At 46.8% G+C, this 27,757-nt stretch overlaps 3 protein-coding genes across 10 annotated transcripts in view; 2 read left to right on the top strand and 1 right to left on the bottom strand.

The window, feature by feature from the left end:
• The first annotated feature begins 502 nt into the window (after positions 1 to 502).
• CHERP (calcium homeostasis endoplasmic reticulum protein) lies at positions 503 to 13,830 on the top strand. Of its 2 annotated transcripts, none has more exons than XM_017833668.1 (18): positions 503 to 618; positions 718 to 891; positions 1,415 to 1,596; positions 2,305 to 2,442; positions 2,664 to 2,815; positions 3,150 to 3,261; positions 3,576 to 3,665; positions 4,291 to 4,531; positions 4,865 to 5,043; positions 5,891 to 6,287; positions 8,244 to 8,482; positions 9,249 to 9,382; positions 9,670 to 9,756; positions 10,215 to 10,364; positions 10,490 to 10,606; positions 11,124 to 11,218; positions 11,758 to 11,943; positions 13,133 to 13,830. In XM_017833668.1, exons 1-18 carry the CDS (start codon positions 594 to 596, stop codon positions 13,135 to 13,137), a joined length of 2,703 nt encoding a protein of 900 aa, XP_017689157.1. In that variant the 5' UTR covers positions 503 to 593; the 3' UTR covers positions 13,138 to 13,830. The 2 variants fall into 2 exon arrangements, with proteins under 2 accessions (XP_017689157.1, XP_017689156.1); XM_017833667.1 differs by having other exon boundaries at positions 12,714 to 13,830.
• Positions 13,814 to 22,424, bottom strand: CUNH19orf44 (chromosome unknown C19orf44 homolog). 5 transcript variants are annotated; one of them, XM_017833678.1, is made up of 9 exons: positions 22,278 to 22,424; positions 21,294 to 21,435; positions 17,764 to 18,315; positions 17,149 to 17,488; positions 16,508 to 16,584; positions 15,995 to 16,421; positions 15,110 to 15,205; positions 14,828 to 14,994; positions 13,819 to 14,465 (listed from the first exon to the last, which is right to left on the bottom strand). In XM_017833678.1, the coding sequence occupies exons 3-9, from the start codon at positions 18,259 to 18,261 to the stop codon at positions 14,388 to 14,390; spliced, it is 1,683 nt and encodes a 560-aa protein (XP_017689167.1). In that variant the 5' UTR covers positions 18,262 to 18,315; positions 21,294 to 21,435; positions 22,278 to 22,424; the 3' UTR covers positions 13,819 to 14,387. The 5 variants fall into 5 exon arrangements, with proteins under 5 accessions (XP_017689165.1, XP_017689168.1, XP_017689164.1 ...); XM_017833676.1 differs by lacking the exons at positions 21,294 to 21,435; positions 22,278 to 22,424 and adding an exon at positions 18,690 to 18,942 and having other exon boundaries at positions 13,814 to 14,465; positions 15,110 to 15,202; XM_017833679.1 differs by lacking the exon at positions 22,278 to 22,424 and having other exon boundaries at positions 13,815 to 14,465; positions 21,294 to 21,404.
• Positions 22,425 to 22,533: 109 nt separating this feature from the next.
• The window catches only part of EPS15L1 (epidermal growth factor receptor pathway substrate 15 like 1), a 48,382-nt gene continuing 43,158 nt past the window's right edge, over positions 22,534 to 27,757 (top strand). For all 3 annotated transcript variants that reach the window (XM_017833670.1, XM_017833669.1, XM_017833671.1), the window contains exons 1-2: positions 22,534 to 22,622; positions 27,640 to 27,681. In XM_017833670.1, coding sequence (XP_017689159.1) covers positions 22,593 to 22,622; positions 27,640 to 27,681 — 72 coding nt within the window. In that variant the 5' untranslated portion in view covers positions 22,534 to 22,592. The remainder of the gene's footprint in view (positions 22,623 to 27,639; positions 27,682 to 27,757) is intronic.

The following is a 27,757-nucleotide window of genomic DNA, read 5'->3' as shown; positions in this document are numbered from 1 at the left end:
AATTTAAATTAACAATAAAAAAATTAAAATAAAAATAAAAATTTTAAATTAATCCAAAAATTAAAATGTTAACATTAACCCCAAAATTAAAAATTTTAAAATTTAAAAAACCCAAAAAGTTAAAATCGATTCGAAAACTGAAATTTTAAAATAAAAAGAACAAAAATTTAAAATTAGTTTGAAAATCAAAATTTTAACATTAAAAAATTAAGATTGATTCGGAAAATTTAAATTTTAACATTAAAAATTAATTCGACTAAATCTCGAGGCGTTCTTCAACCCTAGTTATCTGTTTAAATAACTAATAATGCAGACTTTTGACCTGCAGCGCGTCAGGCACCTCCCCAGCAGCACTCCACTGTGTTCTGACTCTCGCTCGAGCAGCGGAACCGCCTCTTTATCCCTTATTTCCTTAGAATTGTTCTTCCCTCCCCTCACGCCGGTCCCGCCTCAGGGACGGGCAGGGCGGGAGGGGGGACCACGTGACCTGCGCCGCGCGCCGTTTCCGTAGCGACGCGGCCGTAAAGCGCGGCCGCGCGGGTGTCGCACTCCCGTCGGTGCGGCGCGGCCCAGCGACCCCGGGACCCGCGGCCATGGAGATGCCGCTGCCGCCCGAGGGTGAGGGGGGACCGGGACTGGGGGGGAGCGGGGGGGTCCGGGGGCACGACGGGGGCACCGGGAGGGAGCGGGGCCTGACGGCGCCGCCTCCCCACACAGATCAGGAGCTGCGGAATGTCATCGACAAGCTGGCGCAGTTCGTGGCGCGGAACGGGCCCGAGTTCGAGAAGATGACGATGGAGAAGCAGAAGGAGAACCCCAAGTTCTCCTTCCTCTTCGGCGGTGACTTCTACGGCTACTACAAGTACAAGCTGGCGCTGGAGCAGCAGCAGCGTGAGTGGGGCCCGCGGCTCGGGCAGGGCCGGCGGGTCGGGGCCCGGCCCCCCCCAGCCCAGCCCGGGCCCGGCCCGCCGAGACGCTTCTGCCCCGCGGGGCTCCGGGCGGGTTTGGGGACGGGCAGGGGGAGCGGGGAGACAGAGCTCAGCGCCGGGACAGCCCTCCCGGACACGGGGGGCCAGCCCAGCAGCGCCCGCTCTGCGCTCGTGCTGGAGTTGCCCCTCTGGAAGCGCACGGGGAGTTGGTGACTCTCCTCTTTGGCACCATCCGCCCGCGAATTTGCGTTAATCAAAGAATACCCTGAGCTGGAAGGGACCCACCGGGATCATGGAACCCAACTCTGGCCCTGCACAGGACACCTCAGCAATCCCACCCTGTGCCTGGGAGCTTTGTCCCAGCAGTTCTGGAGACCCTCCGAGGGAGGGTCGGTTTGGAGCCAGCCCCGTGTCCCCTGCGGGCCGGCGGTGGCAGGGCAGGGCTCTCCGGGAGGTTTACTTTCCGCGTTTACTCTGTCTGATAGTGCTGTGCAAGCAAAGCCAAGACATCGAGGCTTCTGCCCAGATCCAGCCCCTGCCCCAGCCCTCAATGCCGCCGGCTGCGCCCATCCCGGCCCCCCAGGGTACCCCTTCCGTGGAGGAGCTCATCCAGCAGAGTCAGTGGAACCTGCAGCAGCAGGAGCAGCACCTCCTCGCCATGAGACAGGTTGGTTTGAGAGAAACACTCACCTGGTGTATCCCGAGCTGCCAGTGGCTGTATGAATGAGGAATGAAAGGGCAGAGGAGGTTTTCCTGTTGAGCGGTGGTGGCTGAAAGGAGAGGAAATCTTGCTTTCCTTATTTTTGTTCTGTGGCAAATCTTCCTAGAATGGACGTATCTGATGTGCAGGTTGTGCTGGGGAGACTGACCTGTGATTAAAACCATTTTATTTACTCTGTGAAAAACCTTGTTGGTTTTAAAGCAGTCACAACTTATTCTGCTTTAATCTTGGTTTAATGCTGCAGGTTGCTGGGATCTGCAAGACTTTCCAGTGTGTAGTATTCCAAGCTGGATCTGATTGGGGTGGAAAGGAACTGTGTGCAATCAACTAGTTGGTTTTTGAAGGAGTTGTTTTGCTGTTAAAGCTGTTGGGAACCAAACTGAAGAGTTCTTGTGCCTTTGTTACGTTCCTTACATTTAGGAGCTTCCTGCAATTATTTTTTTATTCCATGATCGATTTTGGAGGTGGAAATGAACTGAACTTTTCCTGAAGAATGTGGAGAGTCTTTTTTTTCTCCAAACCAAATAATAGAAACATTTTTATGTGGTCACATGGCTTGTTCTTCAAGATAGTTACAGGGACACAGCAGAATCATTCTTTACAAGAATGTTGGATATAATGTAGGGGTTTTTTTCCTTCTGTTTTTTTTTTCAGGAACAAGTCACATCAGCAGTAGCCCTTGCAATCGAGCAACAAATGCAAAAGGTTTTGGAGGAAACCCAGTTAGATATGAACGAGTTTGACAACTTGTTGCAGCCAATAATTGACACTTGTACGAAAGATGCCATCTCAGTAAGTGACCTGAACCTGCCCAGGGATTTGGGGGTGCTGTGGGCTCCTTTAATTCTGAGATTGCACAGTTAAGAGCAGCTTTGTTGCTGTGCTGTGTGGCAGGTGAGGTGAAAGCCATTACCCAAAAACTGCCCTTTTGCAGTTGTTTCAGAGCTGTAGGAAGCCCAGGTGATGTGAACGCATTAGGCTGACTCGAAACATTTAAAATTTGCTTTTCCAAGGCTGGCAAGAACTGGATGTTCAGCAATGCCAAGTCTCCTGCCCACTGTGAGCTGATGGCCGGGCACCTGCGGAACCGGATCACAGCAGAGGGAGCTCACTTTGAGCTGCGGCTGCACCTCATCTACCTGATCAATGATGTTCTGCATCACTGGTGAGAATTCATTTTGATTGATTTGGTGAAGTCTCTCTCCTGGATACCACATTAATTTGACTGGTCACTTTTTAATTTATTAATTATCTTGATTTTACATCTTAAGATGCCCCCAGCTGGCACGAAGACCCAGTGCTTTAGTGATCAGATTTAGCTTTCACCTGCTTTCACCTATTTTTCCTCCAGACTGGACTTTACTGTAAAAATATAAAGGAGAGAACTCTGTATTTTATGCATCCACTACTTTTAGTTTAGCAGAAGTTGAGATGATTTGAATATTCCAATGCACTCTGTTAGAGTGGAAAAGGTAACTCTTCCCATTGCTTTCTTGAAGCCAACGGAAGCAAGCACGAGATCTTCTGGCTGCTTTGCAGAAGGTGGTTGTGCCTATTTATTGCACCAGTTTTCTAGCAGTGGAGGAGGATAAGCAACAGAAAATTGCCAGAGTGAGTATCTGGGTTTGGTTTGACTGTGAGTTTTGCTTTGTTAGGTTGGTGCTGTGCAAACTCACAAATAGGGGGATGGGAGAAGACCACTGAGATTTTTTTTCTGATCTGATTGTTTAAAATAGAACTTAAAAGTACCTAAGCTTTATTTGGAAGTTATAATGGTGATGAATGGATCTGAATCTTCAGTGGTTGAAAAATAAATGCTGAAATCCAAGGTCTTATGAAAAGCTGGAGACTTAAAAATGCTGTGCCTCAGTTTTTCTTTGATTGTTCATAATTTCTAAAAACCTTTCACTCTTGAATTTATGCAGCTTCTTCAACTGTGGGAGAAAAATGGGTACTTTGATGAGTCCATTATTCAGCAGTTACAGAGCCCAGCTCTTGGACTTGGCCAGTACCAGGTTAGCCACAAAAATAACAGTTTTATTATTTATATATATATATATATATATATATATATATATAAAAAACAAATTTAGGAAATGTTAAACCTTTCAAAAGGAAAAATTCATTTCCTGACCCCCTTGAAGTTGTTTACAAGGGGTTAACAGAAATAATGTAAAATACAACCTTGTTATTTCAGACATTCAATAATCCAGGTGCTGATACAGTGCTGGATGCAGGATACAGACTGACACAGTCCTGTACATACATGACAATTCATGGAAATGAATGTTTGGTCAAAAGGAAACAAGAAATCACAGCTTTAAATTGGATATATTGAGTATAAAAACTGTTGTGGCAGCAGGAACTGTTTGTTTTTATTATTAACAATGCATGCTGTTGATTCGAGCTGTAGTGGAAAGGCACTAATAAGAGTGGTGGGTTCCAGCCTGGAGAGAATATTTTGGAAAACTCCACAGAGCTCCCTAGTGAAGCTGGGTGGTTCTGCCAGCATTATCCTGCATCCTCAGACTTTTTCTGGGAGAGAGGGTGAAGATCAGTGTAGGGAATTCTGAAGGGGCAAACAGGGCAAGTATTACAGGTGCAGAGTTCACTTGTTCTTCATTTCTTTCATTTTGTCAGGCAAATTTGATCACTGAATATGCAACGGTTGTACAGCCTGTGCAAGTGGCCTTCCAGCAGCAGATCCAGAACCTGAAAACTCAGCACGAAGAGTTTGTGAACAGTTTGACGCAGCAGCAGCAGCAGCAGCAACAGATCCAAATCCCCCCACTAGAGAACGAGGTGAAATCAACCCCTCCCCCTCAAGCCCCCACAGCAGCCCCAGCCTCGGCTCCACCGTCTGCTCCAGTTTCACAAGCAGGTACTGCCCAGGTCTGGGACCTGAAATCAGAAATCAGTGGGTGACAATCTTGGGAGGTGGATTTTTTTGCTCCTTTCGTAGTAGTGAGGCACTGTGGTGGGCTGGTTTGGTTCAGGGGAAAACCTGAATCTGTTTGGAGCCTTGCAGCAGGTTTCAGTCTGATGACTGAATGTAAAAAAACCCCACAGAGATGGATGTTAAATGGATCAGAAATCCTCTCTCCCAGTAACAGATTTCTGCAGAATAAATTCAGCTGGAGCCTGATGTAGGTGTGCTGTTGTTTTATTAACTACATGTGATTTGATGCTTATAGTAGTTTCCAAATTGTTTCAGATGATGGCAAATCTCAGCTGCCTCTGGCTGGTTCTACAGAATATGACACAACCGGCTCTGGAGTGCAGGATCCTGCCTCGGGAGGACCTCGTGGGCCTGGATCTCATGATCAGATTCCCCCAAATAAACCACCCTGGTTTGACCAACCTCACCCTGTTGCACCATGGGGTCAACAACAGGTAAGAAACAGTTCTGGAACCAGATGTGCGGGTTTGGAATGACCAGCTTGGTTGTGGAGGTTTGGAATGACCAGCATGGTTTGGACTGCTCAGCTTGGTTGTGGAGATTTGGAATGACCGTCTCGATTGTGGAGGTTTGGAATGACCATCTTGGTTGTGGAGGTTTGGAATGACCATCTTGGTTGTGGAGGTTTGGAATGACCGTCTTGCTTGTGGAAGTTTGGAATGACCAGCCTGGTTGTGGAGGTTTGGAATGACCAGCCTGGTTGTGGAGGTTTGGAATGACCAGCCTGGTTGTGGAGGTTTGGAATGACCAGCCTGGTTGTGGAGTTTTGGGTTGACCAGCTTGGTTGTGGAGGTTTGGAATGCTCAGCTTGGTTGAGGTTTGGATTGAGTGTCTTGGTTGTGGAGGTCTGGGATGCCCATCTTGGTTGTGGAGGTCTGGGATGCCCGTCTTGGTTGTGGAGGTCTGGGATGCCCATCTTGGTTGTGGAGGTCTGGGATGCCCGTCTTGGTTGTGGAAGTGCAGTGAAAAGCTGTGAAAGTTAGAAATCCGGATTCAACTGCCAAGCTTTGTCATTCTGAGCCCACGTAAAGGCAAAGTATTAATTACATTTCAGTGTGTCAACCATCACACTGTTCCTATGAACAAGAGCATTTTGGTCCAGGAACAGTTTGGTCTTTTCCCATCTTTTCTCTGAAGCTGCAGTTGTTCAGACCCTGTATTTACATGTCCTCTCACTTTGCATGTTGCCTACGGGCTGTATTTACTTAAAAAAGTACATTATTGTTATTGTGTTCCTTATTTTCATAGCCTAATGACCAGGCTTCTGTTCTTCACCACCAGGGACCACCTCACTGTCCCCCCTGGAACAACAACCACGAAGGGATGTGGAACGAACAGAGAGATCAAGGCTGGAACAACCAGCGAGAGACCCCTTGGAACAACCAGCCTGATCCTTCTTGGAACAACCAGTTTGAAGCACCGTGGAACAACCAGCACGAACAACCTCCATGGGGTGGGGGCCAAAGGGAACCTCCATTTCGAATGCAGCGGCCACCTCACTTCAGAGGCCCATTTCCTCCACATCAGCAACATCCCCAATTCAACCAGCCCCCGCATCCGCATAATTTCAACCGCTTTCCACCTCGCTTCATGCAGGATGATTTCCCACCTCGCCATCCCTTTGAAAGGCCTCCTTATCCTCATCGTTTTGATTACCCCCAGGGGGATTTCCCTCAAGGTAAAGTGTGTACCAGGCCAGGTTTTCTAACTGCCATTACAAAATTATGTAGTGCTTTGGGGTGACGGCTTATCCTTGCTGGACTGTTGTGGTTTTCCTGAGGAATGCTGGATTTTGGGGGTTTGGGAAGCTGCTGCTGAGAACTCGGTAGGAAACACGTGCAGAGTTGGATGCTTCCTTGCTTTTTTTGAGTCTTCCCTAATGCATATAGAAATTGTAATCCAAACTCAAGTCAGCATCTCTACAGGCACCTCTTCTGTGACTATTTCACTTAAAAAATAATAAGTTCAAAGGTGAGAAGCAGCATTTGCTTGTAAATTTAATCTCCTGCACATCAGGCCATAGATGAGGGCTGGGGAGAGCTGTGCCCTCTGTAGGTGGAGGAAGTTGGAGGAAGACAGGCTGGAAGGATTTTTTCCTGTGCATACATTCATCCATGCCCTTTTTCTTCTCCTTTTTTTTTTTGACTGAAAAGCTCTCTAATTACCTGCCTTTAATGTTGTGTGGCTTGGTAGTGTGTGGTGAAATGATCCCTACCTCCAGTTCTCCCTTCTGGTTGGGTTTGTTCCCTCACTGGAATGTCTGGGAGTGTAGCCAGGCACTGCTTCCCTCGGGAAGTTTGCTGTACTTCTACCCCCATGGAGTTTCCATTCACATGCAGGAGTTACAGTTATTCTGGAATGATCCTTATCAGTGCAAAGGCCAAAGATCACTGTGGTTCTGTGTGACAAGTGGTATAGAAAAGCCATTATGTTTCTATGTAGGAGTTGCTATTTTAAGCTTAAAAGATTCTCAATTCTCCAAGTCCAAAAACCACTGAAAACCAATATATTAGAGTTGATATATTTAGGGTTGTGTTTAACTTCTCCAGTAGAGGTTAATTTTCTTTTCCTTGAGGTAAAGGAACAGGGAGAACTCCCTCTTGTCGTGAGGGAGTTTAGGGTTAAGCTCAGAACAAGATGCTCGGTTTTGGATTGTAGTGGTGATTTAAAACATCTGTTGTTTCATGTAAAGCTGTTGGAGGAAGGGATCTACTAAGCCAGATGGTTGAAATTAGGAAGGCAGTGAAGCAATGACAACACAGACTGTGCTCGAGGTCTGGTGACGATGAGTCAAATTGTGTCGGCTCGAGGTTGGGCAGGGGCTGTGGTGGCTTCTCCTGGAAAAATTGTGGGTCCTGCTGTGGAAGACACTGATTTTCAGTCTTGCATTTTTCTCTGTGTAGTGCAGTGAGTTCAGCAGGGTCTCCTGGCGTTCATGGCATTCGTCCATCAGTGGTTGGTCACTCACTTCCTTATTTTAACAGGATATTTTCTCTATTTCTTCTCCAAATGCCTCTTTAAACAAAGTATTTTCTTGTCACCTACTCATGTGAGTCAACTCCTGCCATATTTATCCCTTTATATATGTTGAATTGGCACAGAGACAGAACTAATTACAGGTCCAAGCTAAGCCATGATTGTGTCCTTAGCTTCAGAAATAGATCCCACCAGCAGCTGCCCTGCTGCATCTGAAACATTTTGTCCTTGAGTGTGTCTTTCTTGTGGTACTTTTGACCACAGCGTGTCCCAAAGGAAGCAGTGGCTTAGGGCTGAAGGATCTTGTTGTCTTGAGAGTGGAGGGAGATGCACTGCAAGGTACTCATGAGTGTGGACCTGTACCAGCCTCTAGTCACAGAATCACAGAATATTCTGGGTTGGAAGGGACCCACAAGGATCATCAAGTCCAGCTCTTAAGTGGATGGCCCACACAGGGATCAAACCCACAACCTTGGTGTTATTGGCACCACGCTCTAAGCAACTGAGCTCATCTCAGGGTCATTAGTCCTTCAGTTCTGGTGCTTTGCTGGATCTGCCAAGATTGTTTTTTAGGATAAATGCACTAATTGAAGCCCATCTCTGATTGCTCTCCTTTCTCGATAGCTGAATAAAACATTTTAACCCTCCCACTCTGCAGAAATTGGACCTCCTCATCATCATCCTGGTCACAGATTGCCTCACCCTGGCATCAGCGAGCATCCTCCCTGGGGAGGGCCCCAGCACCCTGATTTTGGGCCTCCCCCCCATGGGTTTAACGGGCAGCCCCCCCACATGCGGCGCCAAGGGCCCCCTCACATGAACCACGACGATCCCAGTCTGGTGCCAAACGTCCCCTACTTCGACCTTCCTGCTGGGCTGATGGCTCCACTTGTCAAAGTAAGTGCTTCCAATGGGATTGAAACCTCCAAATCCCGTGGGATGGTTATAATTCCAAATCCGTCCATCCCACGACCCGTAGCCGAAGTGTTGGAGGGTGTAAGGGCAGGAGGGGGTGAGAAGGTGGTGAAAATGGTGATGTTTCTCAAGTGTTTTGTGCCAGAGGAAGCTGGTGGAGCTCATGTATGTGAAAGACTAATTTGCACTTGAAAATCTGACCCCTGTCTTTAGGAAATGGAAATCCCCAGTGATTTTCAGGTGGTCAGAGGGACCTCGCAGGTCTGATGTAGCCACTGTGTTGCAGTTTTTGGTAATTCTCACAAAGATGTTTTATTAATTGTTACATACACAAAGAATGATGGAGAGCAGGAATTGTACCTGTATCAGCATCTTTGGGGATATTTACATTTATGGATTTTGTGTTTGAGATGAACAAACAGGCCTCTTCCATCTCTTTGTGTTACCCTCAGCATACACCAGGCTTCCATCCAGCCACCTTAGCACAAAGGTGGATGAGATCTGCATTTTATCCACCTGGTGATCCACTTAATGCTCCAACCTGTGCAGTGCTGGCTTTTCTCATAGAACTCACAATAGTGACAGCACGAGAAAGCACTGGGTCTCCTGCAGAACCCTTGTTTCTGGACTATTTTTTTTTATCCAGTAGTGAAATTTGAGGTCCCTACTCAGTTAAACCTATATTTATCTCTTCAGGTAGCCACCCCATGACACGTGACACGAATGTAATTTGTTTTGTTTCCGGCAGCTTGAAGATCATGAGTATAAACCTTTAGATCCTAAAGATATACGTCTTCCACCCCCAATGCCCCCCAGTGAGAGACTCCTGGCTGCGGTTGAGGCATTTTATAGTCCACCATCTCATGACAGGCCTAGAAACAGGTAAGAGTAGGTGTAGCTAACAATGTGGTAAGGAAAATGCCCTGAGAAGGTGTCTCAAACCACAAAGTGCCTCTCTCTCCTTCACCTGTGTCTTGGTTCTCCTAATGCTCTTGTTGTGTTGTAACTGCACTTGCTGTTTGATCTTACACTGAGATTTGGGAGGCTGTTTTGCCCAGGCCCTTTGTTCCATACAAAGTCTAGTGAAAATCCTGAAGATCGCCGTTGAACTGGAATTCACAGCCGTGTAAATGGGATTTACAGCTCTGTGTGTGGTTGATGTATTGCAGTGAAGGCTGGGAGCAGAATGGACTGTACGAATTCTTCAGAGCTAAAATGAGAGCGAGGCGGAGGAAAGGTCAGGAGAAGAGAAATAGGTGAGAGATCCTGTCTGCTGCCTTCTGCTGTTCATCTGAGCCAAATGCAGAGGGAAGGCCTTCAGCAGCATGTTTGTGGGATAACTGAGTTTCAGTGGGCTGGAATTTTTGTCTAACCTGCAGAAAATGGAACTGGCACAGGTTGCCCAGAGAAGCTGTGGCTGCCCCATCCCTGGAACTGTCCAAGGCCAGGTTGGATGGGGCTTGGAGCAGCCTGGAATAGTGGAAGGTGTCCCTGCCCATGCCAAGGGGTGGGACTGGATGGGGCTTTAAGGTCCCTTCCAACCCAAACCATTCTGCAGTTCTGTGAAGTAGTTTTTGACACACTGAAGTTTTCACTGGGTTGCCTGGAGAACTGCAGTGCTTGTGTGTAATTTGAATCTGATCAGAAGTAGGTCTGTGTTTCTGGTGCCTCTCCCAGGATTTTCACTGGGGTTCCTCTCCTTTTCCCTGTGCAGTGGCCCCTCTCGGTCTCGCAGTCGCTCTAAAAGCCGAGGTCGTTCCTCTTCCCGCTCCAATTCCCGATCTTCGAAATCATCCGGCTCCTACTCGAGGTCGCGCTCCCGCTCCTGCTCCCGCTCCCGCTCCTACTCCCGCTCGCAGTCCAGGTACAGCACGTGGGGCTGAACCTTGGGAACGAGGGGTGGGACAAACCCAACCCCAGGGCTGGCCGAGGAACTGGGGGTGTTGCTCTGGTGACCTGTGCATGTGATGTCTGTGCTCTCTCCTCCAGGAGCCGCAGCAGGTCCCGCTCCTCCCACAGCCGCTCGCGCTCCCGCTCCCGCTCCAGGTCCAAGTCGTACTCGCCGGGAAGGCGGCGCCGGTCCCGCTCCCGCAGCCCCACTCCTCCGTAAGCTTGGCTTTAGTCCTGTCCCCTCTTCCCTGGGCTGGAACAGAGCCCCAGCAAGGGCACTGCCTCATTAGTGGGGGATACCCCACTAATTAATAAGCATTTCAACAAAGAGCAGGAAGGAAGGTGGAAAGCAGATTTAGAAACAATTTGTCTGCTGTGTGTGCTTGTAGAGAGAACATTACTCTGTTGTGGTGGCTGTTTGTTATAACAAAACAGTGTGTAACTATGAAGGCTTTGTACACCTTCCTTGGGAGGAGGAGGAATGACCTACTCCCTTGGGAAGAGTGCAGTGTTTGATTTCCCCTGTGCTGAGAAGCAGAGAGGTGTCAAAGGTGTGAGAAGCACGTGCCAGAAGGCACCTCAGCAACTCCATAATCTAATGGCTTTATTAAAGAATACCTTAGTAGAGTGACTGAGATTGTGCTGGGTGTTAAAGCTTAACAGAATAGAACTGACCTTGCATTGTGTCAGAATGGTATCACTGGTTCTTAATTTGTTCTTCTTATTTCCTTAGTTCTTCTGCTGGTTTGGGCTCCAGTTCTGGGCCTCCTATACCAGAATCAAGACTTGGAGAAGAAAACAAAGGCCATCAAATGCTAGTGAAAATGGGTAAGATGCTGTTCTGGAATCTTACACAAGCCAGGAAACAAATTCAGGCACTGAATTCTTGGATATAATTAAGGCATGTTCATAAGGAGTTACCCCATGGCATTCCAAGGTCAGCATAAGGATATTCAGTGATACAAGTATTTAGAACATGGAGCAGTGGTGGTTGACTTTCTGGGAAGGATATGGAAGACAGGGATGTGAGTTTGGCATCAGACAGAACTGACCTACCTCTGAGGTATTTCAGTGCAGGTCAGCAGAGTTGACCAGACAGATTGAGCTTGTGCTGCCTTTCCTCTTGCCCTCCTAAAAATTTTTAGGGATAGAGCTGCTGTCTGTCAGCTCCTGGAATCTCTTGCATATTAATGCTTGTGAAATAAATGGGACAGTTCATCTGTTGTTTCAGGCTGGCTGTTCCCATCCTGCTGTTCCCATCAAACCGACGCTGTCTTTGGTCGTTTCCAAAATTTCCACGTTGGTCTGTCTTCACAACTTAGTAATAACAAAAACAGTGACAGGATTGCAATGTGTCCTTGCTGCAGGATGGAGTGGATCTGGTGGACTGGGAGCCAAGGAACAAGGAATTCAGGATCCAATTAAAGGAGGGGATATCCGAGACAAATGGGATCAGTACAAAGGAGTAGGAGTTGCCTTGGATGATCCTTACGAGAACTACCGAAGAAATAAAAGTTACTCGTTTATCGCCCGCATGAAGGCCAGGGATGAATGTAAGTGATGCTTCTCAGCACTTTACAAACCTGTGTGGCCTTGATAGTGATTTTGTCCTGTTTACTGTCCACTGTCAGCCCAAATCAAAATATCAGTAACTCGTAGTTCTTTCTAACGCAACAGATGCAGTAAAACAACAGGTAAGTGGGCGTGTACTCTGATCGACCCAGCGTGTTGTTTTTAGGCCTTGTGTTGTGTTCTGATTTCTGAAAGATTAATTAATTAGCCTGTTCTACATAAGCCACTTCCTGGCTGCAATACTGAGCACCTGCAGCTTTGATTGTTACCCCTCAAAAACTCAGAGCAGTGACAAAGGTAGTGGAGGGGGAGCTGGGCCACAGCAGGGAATCGGTGTGGTCGGAACTGAGACCACACTTACTGTTACCCCTGCCCTACTCAGACTTTCCTACCTTACTGCCACATTCTGCCCAAGCCAGAACTGGTAATAAATTCCCTGTAGTGCAGGAAGGGTTCAGAAAAAGTGGAGGTGTTTGTGAGAGATGAAGACAATCACCCAAATGATGGATTTTTGCAGAGAGTCTGTGATACATCGAAAAACTGCCCTTGCCGACAGCTAAAAGGAAAAAAATTGGCATGCTCAGTGAAAAGTCACTTCTGCCTCTGGCTGCAGTAGGTCTGTGCAGTCAGATGGGTTCAAGTAAAGCCCACAAGGAAAAGTTCCTTATTACAGAGCCCTCATTCCATGAAACATTTCAGGCAGCTTAGGTGACTGTGGAATGTGTAAGAACTCTTTTCCCTATTGTTTCAGTGAAGCGTGAAACACAAGACCCTCCACCACCCGAATAAGACTCTCTGAAGAAAGATGTCTTGCATCTTCTACAAAACATTAAACTTGTAAAAATCCGGATTAAAGTCTGGAGGAAGTGACAAATGAATTACTTTTTAAAACTATGGTGAAAAATGGAAAGCTATGACATGTACTTCAACACTTGTCATTTAGTGTTTTAAAAAGGCCAGCTGTTACCACGACATGTCTAGCAAGTTTAAAAACTTCCATTTATCTTGCAAAATTTTTTAATTAGTTCCCCATTTTATACCAGAACTAAGCCCCAGTCAGTCCGTCCCCGGTGCAGGATTGTGCCCCCTTCATTCCCGTGGAATACAGACGTTATCTGATGTGGTTGTGTGTTCTCTAGTTCCATAATGTATGTTTATTTCTCTCAAAAGGTTAATTCTATTTGAAGTGGAGGGGTGCTGCCTTGGGATCAAGTCAGACTGATGCTGAGCAGTGTATCCTAATGTCTAAATGGGGGATGAAGCATCTAGTTCCAGTGCAGGTGACCTTTGAGCACTGTGCGAGCTTTTAGAACCTTCCACCCACCTCCAGGCCCCACAGCAGCTGCTGCAGCCACCTCTGGGCAGGACACGAGGGTCAGTTCGCTGAGGGATGGGCAATGCTTTGTAACGGGAGACAGACTTGGAGCCTTTTATATTTTTGTACATACCCTTTAATAATAAAAGCTAATTAGTTCACTAGAAGAGAATCCATTTTCTCTGCTCTCTTTTAAGTTTCTATCAATGAGACGTTCTTGGAAACTTCCTGTGATCTAAATGAGGGGAGAAACAAAACTTTCTGTAACTGTTTCCAGAGACCACCAGCTAGAGCTGTTAGGCCCTTACACTGCACTCCCAGTCCCCAGGTCTGTGTGGTGGTTCCCTTTTCCAGTTGTTTGTTTGTATAGCAAAAACCCTCTTAAAACCATATGGTGGAATATCAGTTTGTTCTAGATCTACTGTAGCTGTGGAACTGTACCTGTCTGTGAATCAGCATACAACACCTGTATGTTACCAACTTGTGAAGTTTATTGTTTTGCCTTCCAATAAACACTTTTTTTTAAAATAAAAAAAAATAAAATGGCAGCTCAGGTTTTGGAGTAAATGGATTCCTGTACCTTGACTAGGAGCCTTCTTTGAATTTATTTTAACTTGGTGTGTGTTTGGGTGTGTTGTAATCTGACAAGGCTGATTCTATAGAAACACTGTTCAGATAATGGCACTAAAGTCAGGATATGGTAATTCTGCTGTGGTTATATTTCTCAGGGGCTGCAGTACAGACTTTCACTTCTACCACAATCACAGATGTGATCACAGATCTCACACTCCACAGGATAAACATGCACACCCTGCTGACTTCCCACAGTCCCTTTAGAGAGAAGTGTTTTGTTGGCTTCTTTTTTACTGACATAATCTGGCTGAAGGTTCCTGCCTATCCCTGTATCATGTACATGAGTAAAGAATTCAGGTATAGAAAAGTAAATTATATATCACAATTAGCAGTTTGTACTTTATGCTAACGTAGCAGTTTGTACAAATCCCTCCAGTATGGAGTTTATTGACTTTTTATCTGTGCACGTTGGAAGGGTTTCTTGTTCCAGCCTTAGAGCTGTAAATACAAAAGTTAAAGTTCAAAGAGTCAAAGCAGTTACTCCTCCTGTGCTCTCTGAATTTCTTCAAGGGCTTGTTCAAGTGTTAGAGGTGGGGATTTGTGATTCTTGATGTACTGCAAAGAAAAAAAGTTGACACAAATTTATTTATGTAGATAATTACTTTCTAGTATTTAATAAATAATAAATCTCCATGTTAAGATACCTGTGAGATATCTGCACTTTGCTGTGGTAGCAACAGAAAGTGACCCTTCTGCTGCAGCATTTGGAAGATCCCTGCTTGTTTGGGGACAGCCAAATGCTACAGCAGAAAGCTTAATCTTTCAAAACCATGGCCTCCAGCAAGACTTTAGCCTTAGTACAGTAAAAAAACCACAACTTATTAATTAATAATATGCAAAGAAACTGGGTTTGCTGCAAATACCAGAAGCATCTGGAAAGGAGTATCTGCTCAGTCTCTCTGGTCTGTCATAAATACCTCCTTAGCCTCCTCCAGGCTGTGGTAGTGGAACTTCTCATGCTCCAAGGACTCCACGAGGGATGAGTGAAGGTGCTGAACACTCTCAACGAACTGCTGGGTCAGCATCAAGTGCTGTTTGCACATGGAATGTAGCACGAGGGCAGAGGGGCTGTAGGCAGTCAGGGCTGTGGGGAAGGCACAGGAGGGGCTGTGGTGAGGCACAGCAGGGGCTGAAGGAGCCAAGCATGGCTTAGGTACAGAAAACAACAATAACAGAAGGGTAAAGATGTTTTTCAGTACCTTCTACTGCGTCCATGCTGATGACTTGACTGGCAATAGGCACTGGGTCGACGTAGCTGGTTTGTACAGGTGGGCTGAGCACTGCAGAGGGGTTTGCTGTGTGTCAGGAAACATCAGCATTAGGGGAGAGAGACTGGAAAGGTTTAGTGCTACAACTTGGGACAGTCTCTTGGGACAGCAGCTGCCCAAAAACAGCCCTAAAACCACTGTAGAGCCTAACAGGGAATTCTGTCAGCCAAAAAAATGCTGAAATAGTTATACAACCCCCACGGTTTCTTTACTCTTCTGCTCACAACACCTACCACTGCAAAAGGCATCTTTTCTAACCCTAGCCAGAGTAAAAATAAGGACTTTTGTACTCAAAAGAAGCTCCTGTTTTCAAGCACACTTGAGTTTCTACTTTCTCCTCCTCAAGTGAGACAAGAAGTGGCTCTCAGCACTTTTTCCTTGAAATAAAGACACAGGCAGGGAGCTCCTCCTCGGGAATGTGAAAGGTCACATCTGATCCTGTCGTGGGGCCACAGTGCTTTCCCAAGAGAGAAAGGCACTGCAAAAGGAGAACTCCACGATGAGCAATCACTTTAGTAACACTACAGTTATTATTTACAATAGTAAAGATGTCAGTGTTGAATTCCACTGAAGAGTATTACTCGTGCTATTGTGAGCTTTGTCACCAACACTCACCCAGCCACGGGTCCTGTGGGGTTTTTTTTAAGCAAAAACCAGTTCTAAGTTCTCATGGCATTCAATCTCAGTCTTTTCTATGGGCAGCAGATTGAAGTGTTGGGCTTTGAAAGCTTTTAATTTAGCACCAGCAAGGGGAAGCTGGGACTGAAACTAAGTGGGCTGACATATATAAAAGTGTAGAAGTTGCTCTGCACTCACCCTTTGCCCAGCAGTAGGTGAAGGGGGGCTCTGCTGTCTGAACCCCAGTGTCCCTCACAGTCACTCGGTGCCCCCGTTTGTGCTGCTCCCGGGTCCCCAGGGGGGCCGAGGCTGAGGACGGGGGTTCTCCAGAGCGTCCCTCTGACACTCTGGGCACAGATTCCCTGTCTGTCGTAGACAGAGACCTTTCAAAGTCTTCAGAATATTCTGAATTAAGAGTCCTCTCATCCTGATCAAGATAATCCTGTTTGTGTCCAGGGGGATCTGTGGAAACTCCACTTAAATGCTCAGAGATTTCTGCTTCAGTGACACTTTTTTCAGTGTCCCCATCATTCACACCAGTTACTGCCTTGGTCGTTTTAGAAGCTTGGTCCTCTTCCACCATCACATATTTGTTTGATTCTTGAGTCATTTCAATGTCTTTCTCCTGTAAAATGATTTATTTTAGAACCTCCACCCTCCACCCAACAGAGGCAGACTGGGAATAGGTGTTAGCAGGGAATTCCTACTCACACTCTGCTTTAATTCTGCTGCCTCACTGGTGATATCTGGGGCCAGATCATCAAGGCTCAGGATATTCAGCCTGAAGTCTGCAATCAAATGACACATTGACATGAGAATTTGCATGAAAGTTACAGTACACTTCCCCTTAAATGAGAAAAGAGGGAAAAAGTCAGTACTACCTTCCTAGTTTAAAGTGTAATACTAAAAGGTAATAGCAATCAAACACTCTAAATCTTTAATTTGGCAGAAACTCCTCCTAAATTTCCTCCTTTGGTCTGCTGCCTCAAGTTCAAGAGATTTTTGCTGCCCCTCATTTCCAGCTGTTCTCATTCTGATCCATTGGTACTTTGTCCCACTGATACATGAAAACTATTCTAAATATTGTACTAGTTTTGATATCATAACATCACCCAGGGCAGCAGCACTAACCTGAACCCAACCTAAGTCAAAAGCAAAGGAAAATACAAACCTATTACACCAGAAAAAAAGAAACAGATCTACATAATTACTTTGATAAGGCCTTGGTTTATGTAAAATTTCACCAGTGAATCCTTTCAAAGTGATTATTTGCCCAGTTTATTAGTGAATTTATCAGATTATCAGTACAATTCATGCCAGCTCTTCTTGAGACCATATTTTAGAAAACTCACCATTTGAGCTGCTGCTGGTTGGATCTTCTGCATCATCTGCATTTGAGAATAATTCATCTAATGATTTTATTTCACTTCTGTCACTTCCAAGGGATTCTTGGCTTTGTTTGGTGTAGCCTGGTTTAGGCAGAGCAATCTTTACAGTGTTCTCTTTCATGGAAGAGCTCGTGGTATGTCCTGACAGGTTTCTGCTGCTGGGTGAAGGTGCTGGTGAATTAACTCTACTAAAAACACTTTTCTGTGAGTCTTTGTTGTGAAAAGAAGATGCTTTAGGTAACTCTGTTGGTGCAATTTCCTTATGAGACAGAGGAGGCCTTCCTGGTGGAACTGGAGTCTTGTTCTTTTGAAGAACATGAAAAACAGATTTAAGTGTTACTTCATTATTATGTTTAGAGTGCTAAAAAGGAATACAAATCACTATGGGTAAAATAAGAGTAATTTAAGATGTTGCTTTAAGATGTTAAGAAGTGAAGCTGAATCCTATCATGAGCAAGCCACAAATGCAAATTTAAAATTTAGTATCTCGTGTTATCTAAATAAAAAGTGAGCAACTAATTAAAACAATTCTATAAAAGTGTTTATGGAAATACATAATCCAGCAAAGTTTGTATTTACCTTTCCATCCAGAACAACCTTCTGATTCCCATTTCCACTGGAAAACCCCAAGGAGTTTGTCATTTCCTCTCCATCACTCTCCAGATCCAGCTGTTGTTTAACCATAACGCTCTTTTTAGGGCTTTGGATGCTTTCCTCTCCCTCAGAACTGGCATCCCTGCGGGTCCCGCTCTCCCTGGTGGCACCGTAATTCTTCAGGTACTTCTTGCCCCTGGCACCGTGTTCACGCCCTGAGGCAGAGGAGGAGGAGGAGGACTCTTCTCCCAGAGGCTTCAGGCCCGGGTCAGTGTTCTGCGATTCCAGCTGCTTTTTCCGACTCATGATCTTGCTTTCCAGTTGAGCCACTTTGCTCAGGACTGAGCTGGACCGTGTGTGGGCTCCCTGTGCATTCCCTGCCCTGGCGGTGCTTCCCGGCGTGGGGCACCGCCGGCTCCCCCCGGCCATTCCATCGCGCACCTTCAGGAACCTGCCCTGGCACGACGGGGCTCTCCCGGCCATCTCCAGCTCCGTGTCCACCACCCCGAGCCCGGCCGGGATGGTCCTGCTGTGTCCCTGCCGAGAACCCCAGAATCGCCGAGGTTGGAAAAGCCCTCCCGGATCATCGAGTCCCCCCGTTGCCCGACCCTAACCTTGTCCCCCAGCCCAGAGCGCTGAGTGCCGCGTCCAGTCCTTCCTTGGACACCTCTAGTGGCGGGGACTCCAAACCTCGCTGGGCAGCCCCTTCCAACGCCTGACCACCCTTTCCAGGAAAAAATTCCTCCTGATGTCCAACCTGACCCTTCCCTGGCACAGCTGATTCCTCTTGATTTCTCCCTGGGAGCAGAGCCCGACTCCCCTCCCCAGGTCCACCTTCCTGTCCGGGAGCTGCAGAAAGGGGGTTGTACAGATCCCTCCCCTCACGGCCAAACACGTGCCCAGGAACGGACCGAGCTGAGGCACCGGCGCCTCACCTGCCCTCGGCCCGCGGGGGCCCGAGCGATCGCGGCCATCCCGGACGGGACGGGACGGGGACGGGATAGGATAAGGCGGGATGGGACGGGACGGGATGGGATGAGATGGGATGGATTGGGACGGGACGGAATAGGACGGGGATGGAATGGAACTGGCCGGGCCAGGGCCGGGACCGCCCGGCCTGAGGCGGCGGCGGCTCCTCCAGACCCAGGCCAGAGCGGGCGCCGCGCGGCCGTATCCTAGAGACTGTGACTCCCAAACATCCTGTCCGCTCATTGGCTCCACGCACCCCACCAGCCAATCCCAAGCAGTTTTACTGCCGCCCGCCCCTGACGCGCAGACTACAATTCCCAGCATGCCTCGGGGTCGATAAATCGGGATTTATCCAAACCTCCTGATGTGGGAATTAATCCAGTTGTTCTGCAGGATTTGTGTTAGTACCTGCCTTTTATGTGCTTGTGTGTCATTTCTAGAGACTTGGGGAAGTTTGTCATTTGTGTGTCACCGTGACATTTGGCACTCTATCTAATTACAGAGTTGTAATAAAAGGATAGTTATGCAGCTTGTGCCATGGATTGTTTTTATTTTGTCTGGATATTTTGTTTTCTGGGTTAGTTTTCTAGTACTTTATAGTACTGCAATTCTGCTGCAAGGCAGGTTTTAAGACTTATGTTTAAAATCCTTAAAAACTTTCACTTGCCTTCTTTAAACCCCTAGTTAACAGATATACACAGTTCTGATTGTATACTTTGATTATATGCTTTGATTGTATACTTTGATTATAAGGCCAGATCAGACTTAAGAAGTAAAACCTGATAATGAAATGCATCTGGCAACCTACAAGATGGTTTAGATCCAATTAATGATCCAATAGTGAGGAAACCCCCTGATTGGGATAATTGAATCCAAATTGATGATCCAAAAGACATCAAGCCTGGTGTAATTTACTTTCCTTGTTCTGCATTAGTGGATTATTTAATTTCTACTTGATATAGCTGAACTGGGGTTTTGCTTTCTTAATCTCCCTGTGTCTTTTGAAGAATTGGGATGACCCTGAATCCATGAGGAACCTGAAGTTTGGACTGAAGCTTGGAATGAAGAAGGGCATTATCCTGTTGTAAGACTCCTCTATATATGTATAAATAATTTCCTAACCCTACTAGGGGAACACTTCGAGCCACTTTCTCTGCCTGACTGTATTCAGAACATGTGATTCATCCCAGGGGGAAGGAAACAAGGCACTTTGATAATCTGAGGATGCAAGAAAACAGATTTCCTGGCTTTTTTTCTGGGTGTTTTTTTTCCCCCATATTCCTTCAAAGGAGAGAACTGCTACAATTTTTGGCAACTTCTTGCTAAAAGATGCTGAGGTTTATTCAGAAGACTTTGGAGATGAAAGATGGGAAGAAACGAAGGTAAAATGAAATTCCTGTGGCTGTTTTGGTTCTTTATTCCACGTTTTAAAGATCTCCTGTCTGTTCTGGTTGAGAAACTATTGGGGCATAAAAATGAAATTTTAAACACGGGGTCCTGAAAAAGGAATTGAAGGTAAACCAGACTGAGGAAGAGCAGGAGAGAGAGGGTTACAGGAGAAAATACTCTGAGCAGCAGTTTAAGAAAAAAAACTAGAGAGCAAAGAGGACTCTGGAAGGCACAGAACAGCCAGGAACACTATCAAGGGGGAAGAGCTTTAATTGTTATTTGAAAGAAATTCACATTTTTTTCCACTTACATCACTTTAGGGTTGTGGTATTCTGTTAACAGCTTGTGGAAATCTGCACCAATGGAACTGTATTAAGAAAGGGTTTTTTTTTTTAATGCAACATTAGATTTTGTGACCAGTTTCAGTTATTTTTAGTAGAGATACCATAACATAGTTGAATTCTCTATAGAAAAGGTTGGGGGTGGGTAATTTACTTTTAAAATCAGTTTTATTAACTTTTAATAATTTTTATTTAATCTTAACACTGCTAAAATGTATTAAAAACACCAGGTTTTGGAACTGTTCTACACTTCCATGGTTTAGTGTTAAATGTTAAATTAAGGCTCATTTTTGAGGAAATACCACCACAGTTTCAATAAAGGGTTCAGACTCAGCAGCATGTCTCACAACACACTTGAAACCAAGCAGGAGATAAGCTTTGCTAAGCTCCTGTAGCAATTGTGCACCTGTCAGAGTTTCAGAGCTTAGATCTGCCAGTGGAACATTCCAGCTCTGCCTTGGTGTGTGTGACAGCAGCCTGTCCAGCCACAGATCTGCCCTTAGAAGTTTAAATGTTTTCAGATGAGGTTTTTTCCCTTTCAAAGTTCTGAAATGGACACACAGAGTGCCTACATGCTGTCTTACATATTATTTTTTTTTTAATGGGGCAGGAGAAATTAATTGGAAACAATGAATGATGTGCCTGTTCTTCTGTCTGACCTGTCTTGGACCTCAACCTTGTAATTTTTTCAGTCACTTCCTTCATCCCTTCTCAGTTCCTTCTGCTCTTCTGCATTTCCTTCCTCCCCCAAGAACTAATGCTGCAAATTTAGCAAAAACTGAAGGCAAACTTGAGAGCCCAGGGCCCTGCATTTACCTCTAGACACTGGCTGAGGGAGTTCTGTGTGGTGAGGAGAGAGGGAGTAGGAGGATCCCTGGAAGCCCCAGCTCCAGCTGGGCCACTTTGTAGCCTGTGCAGTGACTGAGGTCAAATTCTTCTGCTTCTGCTTGTCCAAGAGCTGTAAAACAATTCCAGTTAAGAACTTTGAAAGCTGAGATACACTGCAACAACACCCACCCTATACCTTTTTTTTTCCCAAAAGAATTCCTGTAGATTTAGTTTTTGTGTGGCCACTGTGATCCACAGTGATCAGGCTGCTGTTCAGGATTCACACACTGCACTCAGGGGTTTGTTAACTTTGGTGTATTTGATGCCAAAACATTTGATCCTAGGCCAGAAGAAGCTTCATTGGGTGAAAGGACCTTCACTGAGTGAAGGACTTTTGTTGGGTGAAGGCTGCTTTGACAAGTTTTAGGGTAATGAAGTAACATAAGTGGGTTTGCCCAGGAGAAAGCTGGATGTGGGTCATCCAGGTAAAGGTCGATCAGTGCCTTGGATAGAAGGACATTCCAAGGGCACCCACAGCCCTCCCTGGCCCTGCTTTGTCCACATGGCTGGGGCAGCTGGCAGAGTGCCCTGGGAGTGGAGACATTAGGAGGAATTTCTTCACAGAAAGGGTGATTAGACACTGAAATGGACTGTATAAATATCTAAAGATTGGTGTCAGAGGATGGACGAGGCTCTGCTCTGTGGTGCTGAGCAATAAGACAAGACTCAGTGCGCAGAAACTGATGCCCGGGGAGTTCCACCTGAACACGGGGAAGAACCTCTGAACTGTGCACTGGAATTGATTGCCCAGAGACTGTGTGGAGTCTCCCTCACTGGAGATATTCCAAAGGACAACAACCCTATGCCGTGCGGTCAGGGATGGGCACGACGATGGGATCAAGTGGTCCCTTCCAACCTGCCCCATCCTGTGACTCAGTGATCCCGTGAGTGCCCAGGCAGGTTTGCACTCACCGTCCCTGGAGGTGCCCAAGGAACGCCCGGACGTGGCACGCAGTGACAGAAGTGCCAGGGAGCGTCACTCCCCGACAAGGCGGCGATCGCCCGCAGGTCGGACCTGCGATGACCTCAGCGGCCGTTCCCAACCCGACCGATCCCGTGGGCGGGAAGCGCCTGCCGGGCCGCGATAACGGACCCCGCTGAAGCCGCGGCGGGTCCCGGCTCCCCCTCAGCCGCCGCCGCCCCGGGGCCGCCCGGCCCGGCCCGGCCGAGCCACCGCCTCCCGCCCCTCGCCCCGCCCCGGCCGCGGCCCGACCCAGCGGGAGGAAGATGGCGGCGCTCATCCCCCTCAGCCAGCAGGTACCGGCCCGCGGCGCGGCGGCGGCACCCGCGGCCCTCAGCTCAGCCCCGCCGGGCGGCCGAGGGGAGCGGCGCCGGGTCCTGCCCGCGGGCGAGGCGGCCGGGCCGGGCCGCCGCTGGGCGCAGGGCCCTGTGCCCGGGAGGGGCTCGGCCTGAGGGGGGAGAGAGGGTCGGGGCGCGGCGGGGAGCGGGACCCGGGCGGGGTGGGGCGGGCGAGCGGCCCCCGCGGTGTCCCCGGGGCTCGGCAGGGCCGGGCTGGGGGGAAGCGAAGGCGTTCTCCCCTCATGGAGGGCCTGGAGCTGCGCCCGTGGGGAGGGGAGGGGAAAGGAGGGAACGGGGGGCTCCGGGCGTTCCCCCTCGCCGAGGTGCCGCCCGGGAGCCGCGGGGGTTATTGAGGGCCGGGGATCCGGGGATGGGGCTCCGACCTGGGGCGAGTCACCCCCTTGTCCTGCTGGTACCCTGAGCTGCCGGGCTGTCGTGACTCGGTGTCGTGACAGGGTGTCGTGACTGACAGGCTGTCGGGATGTTTGGGAGCGCGGGGACCCCGGGAAGGGGCTGCGGGGCGAGCGGGAGGCGTTTGCTCGCCCTGTTTGTGCCAGGTCAGGACCAGGCACATTCCCTGACCCTTGGGAGAGGGTGACAAGGCTCTGGGAGAGGCTCTTTCCAGCTCTCTTTGGATGCTTGGGGTCCCCGCGCTGATTTTTGTTGTTACAAGTTTTTTTGGTGTGTTTTCTTTTTTTTTTTTTTTTTTTTTTTTTTTTTTTTTTTTTTTTAGTCTGTTTGGTTTTTTAAAATTAATTTCTCACCCAAATAATTCCAGCCGAAGCAATGTGATCGCTGTTTATTCTTTGCCATACCCCTGGGAATAGAGTTGGTTTACTTATTTCCTTTTTCAAGCAATGCCACCCTCAATGCCTTGAAATTAAAACTATTTTCTACGCTGTGCCAGGCCAGTCAGGAATTCAGAACAGCTGCCCTTAGTAGTTCAGATTATTTAAATACATCAATTTCCTTTTAATAATGACCTTTTATTTGAGATACTTTGAAAATTTCTCTCTCAGTGGAGTAATGTGATGCTTGGATAATGTATAATTTGCTGTGAGTCTTACTAAGAGTGGGCACTGCTTTTGAGCTTCTGAATAGCAGGAGTCCTGATGAACATCTGCTTAATTAAATGAACCTGTTCAGAAACATCTGAAAACATCTATGCACACACAAACCGCTATCAGAAGTTTCCAAGTGGCATAATGTGGTGCAAAATATGTAAGTAAAATAAACTCTGAATGTGCATTTTTAATAGTACATTGGTAAAAAATGAAATCATTATCAAATATTTACACTGAAAATTCAGTTTCTGTGTTGTTTAAATTCTTGTCGATATTTGAGGGTCTGGCATCAGTGGTGTTTCCTTTGATATAACCTGTCATGTTTAGGGTGAAAAGGGCCACATTCTGTGAACATATCAGTTATTTTGACATTATTTTCCAGTGAATTCAATGGAAGCATTCTAATTTTAAACTTCTTTTTCTGTATTGAACTGTCAAAAGTAGTCTAGCTGTTACAGGGCAGTAAACAGAATTTCCCTTAATGAACCAAAAGAGGAAATTAATAAACTTCCTCTTTGAATAGCCTCAGTTTGTGATTACTAAGGAGATGTGTGCTGGTTACTGTAAATGCCAGAAATTGAATTAGAAGGAATAGGAGAGGGCACGTGTGCTGTATGTTGAAGTATGTAAAATAAGACTATTGATTTCAGCATGTTGGGAGCTATAAACAGTATGGGTAATTCAAGCTTGTGAAAGTGTTTAATCATATTTTGTCATTAATAATTTATCATATTATCATTTTAGGAAGAAATTCTTTACTTTAAGAAGGAATTCTTGGCTGTGAGGGTGGGGGGGCCCTGGCACAGGTTGCCCTGAGAAGCTGTGGCTGCCCCATCCCTGGGAGTGTCCAAGGTCAGGTTGGAGCACCCTGGGCTAGTGGAAGGTGTCCCTGCCCATGGCAGGGGGTGGGACTGGATGAACTTTAAGGTCCCTCCCAACCCAAACCATTCTGGGGTTCTACACTATTTATATACTATTTAATGTTTCATCTCTCTGGCTGTGCATAAACCCAGTTGAAGAGCAAGCCTGTCAGATCAGTTCTTGCAGTTCAGTCCAGTTCCAGTTGTTTATGTTTGATAACTTTGTTTTCTTACATTTGCTCACCTTACCAGTGGTCTTTCCACTGTGCCAAGCACGTTCAACTTGCAGGCTCAGGAGGTTTTGGAGAGTTATCTTAGAGATATTGAGATCCTTTTGTAGCTCAAGTTTTCTGAGACAACTCAGGACATTCAGCAAGTAGCATAAGGGCAAAAGTCATCTTTTTGGGGCAGCAGCAGCAGCCTTCTTTGGGCTCTTGTCTTTGTGAACACCTTTTTTTTTCCCCTTTTACACTCCCTGTTTTCATCTCTCCGTGTGGCTGAAAGAAAATTTTTGAAGAGGTAGACACCAAGGAAAATAATTCATCTGATCCAGAGCTCTTTGTGGCCCTGGGATGACCTCAGGAAAGAGAACTGGATGTGTGAATTGTTCTGGTGGCAGCAGCTTCCCCAGAGCTGCAGGAAGGGACTTGGATCACTGTCCACGTGTGTACCACAAATGCAGTGTGTGGATCTGCTGTGAGACTTAAACTTTAGATTTGGGAGGTCAAACAACAGGGCAGCAGGGCTCTGAAGGATCTTTTTGGGAGCTGGTGTAAAGTGTTGGTCAGAGATGAGGTTTTGGGGACTACGGAGCAGGCACGGGAACCACGGGGTGGTTAAACTGTAAGTCAGACTGAACCTCTCTGACAGGTTGTGCTTTGACATCACCAACTGCAAACTCTTCACAGTGTTTGTCTCTGGTTGCCAGGGCTGACAGCCTTGGGCAGGTCCTGCATCAGCAGATGTCACCAAATTGCAGAATCCTCCTGAATGATAGTGGTGTCGTCACGTGTGGTGACGGGTAGATAGAGAGCTGTGCTATTTTTATCACTTGAACCCATTTTGTCTGGTCTGCTCCATCACAGAGGTGCAGTCATTTGGGTAAATCAGCCAGAGAGGCTGAACCCTTGGAAAATTCTGCAAACAGGGAATCGGGGGCTGAAGGGCTTTCCAGCAGCACTTGGGGGAATATTTTCCTGTTGGAGAAACTTCACAGCATGGAAGCCCATCACCCTGGATTCCTGCCACCTCTGGCAGGTAACTCAGCTCCATGTCATGGCTGACAATCCCAAATGAGGGTGACAGGGAGGCCTGGTGATGGGATGAGATCATTCAGTGCTGCTGCTGGAGTAGTTTGCTCTGTCTCTTGGTACAAATCCAGTCTCTGCACACTCTGGGTTACTTGTCAAGTCAGCTAGAGGAGCTTGTAGTTGGTGTTTGACCCTCTTCTCTGAGCTCTCTGATAAACAAGAGGTACAAAGTTTGGTGATAGTTGGCTAAAACATGCTGGGTTGGATTCAGACTGGGACAGACTATTTCCTACTTCCACCTTTTCTCTGAATGATGTGTTTCCTGCTTGGACAGGAGCAAAGTGCTTAGCTGGGCTGGATGTTTACATGTCAGCAGAAAGAATAGTCAGATTTATGAGTTATGGTCCAGGCATTCTTCTGAAATCCTGTCCACCTTCAGGAAGAGCTGGAGCTTCCAGAGGTTTGCTGACATTACAGAATGCAGCAGCTTATTTTGTGGATGGGTAGAAGTGAAGCACATTTAAGATACTTAGGAAACCGTTCTGAAAATGCAGGATTTTTCTATCCAAATAGAGCTGTTAATCCTCAAAGAGTCAGTGTTTGCTTGTGCTCAGTTGGAGGGTTTAGTTATTTCAGGTAGCTCCTTACACTGATATTTGTCATGTTTATTGTAAATTCACAGCAAGGTTCTCTTGGTGTCAAATAAAATTTTATTGGGCTTTTCTTTCATCGTGTTTCTGCCTTGCTTCCACTCAGAGTGGGCAGAACATCTGGAAAATCATAGGGATGACAAGGAAGCAGGTGGCATTTGGGAGGTGATGGGAATTAGTGGGAAATACTCCTTTGTCAGGTGTCTGACTGGTGGCCTGGAGGTGCAGAGTGGTTGTCTCAGGCAGGCTTTGGGGTGTTGTGACATCTCAGCAATTTGCTTATTAAACTGTTTATGGGGTGGTTGTTTTGTTGATTGTTCTTTAAGGCCTTTAACTTGTTTTTGCCCGGGTTGGTTTTGCTGTTGGCATCGAGGCTGGAGAACAGTGTGGAGGGATAATCTGCGTGTGAACTCCTGGGGCTGTTGGAGGAGGAATTGAGAAGATGGGTTTGGGGGATTCTGCCTCTTTTGGCATTTCAATTCCCATCTGCTTGGAATGTCAGCAAGAATGTCAACAATCTACTTGTTCAGCCCCCTGGAAAGGCAGGGCCTCCCTTGGGTCTGCTACTCTGGTGTGATGTGGTTTGAAGTCCCCCAACAGCGTTGTCAGGGAATTGTGGCGTTGTCGGTTCACTCTTCATTCTGTTTATTTTTTGTTTTACTCCGTTTCAGTTTAAGATCCTAGTCCTGAAAAGGCATAATCACAGGCACAGGGCTGTGTGTGTGTGTGTGTAATTGCCTGCTGAAAACATTCCATAAGGATATTTACAGTGCAGGGGGGACTCAGGGCAGCATCGGGTTCAAAACTGAGCCTTTGTTATCAGCAGTTCTCATACTGAGATCTGAAATACTTTGGCAAATAGTTCAGAGCTGTTCTACAAAAACCTTATTTCCATGTAGCTGTTGATTAAAAGTGTGAGGAGAAGTTGGAATGCTGGTCAAGGAGAAGTCCTAGGGGGTGACAGGAGCCTGTTGGCTGCAGGTTTTGTGGGATCACCATTATCCACACTTAAATTTCAGGTATCTGGTTTGGATGACAGCAAACTAACACCCTATTTTAGATTTTTTTGTTGAAGGAATACACAAAGTGCAATACTTTTTCTCCTCTCAATTGTGATTGCTGTTCATTCTGGTTTCTTCCTTACGTTTCAGTTTTCTACTGGGAACCCAATATACGAAACTTACTACAAACAGGTACGTTCTTAAAAGAAGAAAAGCAAAAATAAAGTGCAGTTTCCTCTTCCCCAAGATTTTCCTCTCTTTCCTTTCC

Source organism: Lepidothrix coronata, unplaced genomic scaffold, assembly GCF_001604755.1.
Source record: "Lepidothrix coronata isolate B3197 unplaced genomic scaffold, Lepidothrix_coronata-1.0 Scaffold219, whole genome shotgun sequence".
Taxonomy (NCBI): Eukaryota; Metazoa; Chordata; class Aves; order Passeriformes; family Pipridae; genus Lepidothrix; species Lepidothrix coronata.
Note: the sequence above shows the minus strand (reverse complement) of the source record. Positions and strands in the feature narration are given on the sequence as shown.

Coding starts and splice junctions, on each gene's coding strand:
- CHERP (XM_017833667.1), top strand. CDS start 594: ATGGAGATGCCGCTGCCGCCCGAGG. Junction 3,666..4,290: donor TTGGACTTGGCCAGTACCAG/GTTAGCCACAAA, acceptor TCATTTTGTCAG/GCAAATTTGATCACTGAATA. Junction 8,483..9,248: donor TGATGGCTCCACTTGTCAAA/GTAAGTGCTTCC, acceptor TGTTTCCGGCAG/CTTGAAGATCATGAGTATAA.
- CUNH19orf44 (XM_017833675.1), bottom strand. CDS start 18,752: ATGGCCGCGATCGCTCGGGCCCCCGCGGGCCGAGGGCAGGTGAGGCGC. Junction 18,316..18,689: donor GGCGCCGGTGCCTCAGCTCG/GTCCGTTCCTGG, acceptor GGTTCTCGGCAG/GGACACAGCAGGACCATCCC. Junction 14,466..14,827: donor GCCTGGAGGAGGCTAAGGAG/GTATTTATGACA, acceptor TTTTCTTTGCAG/TACATCAAGAATCACAAATC.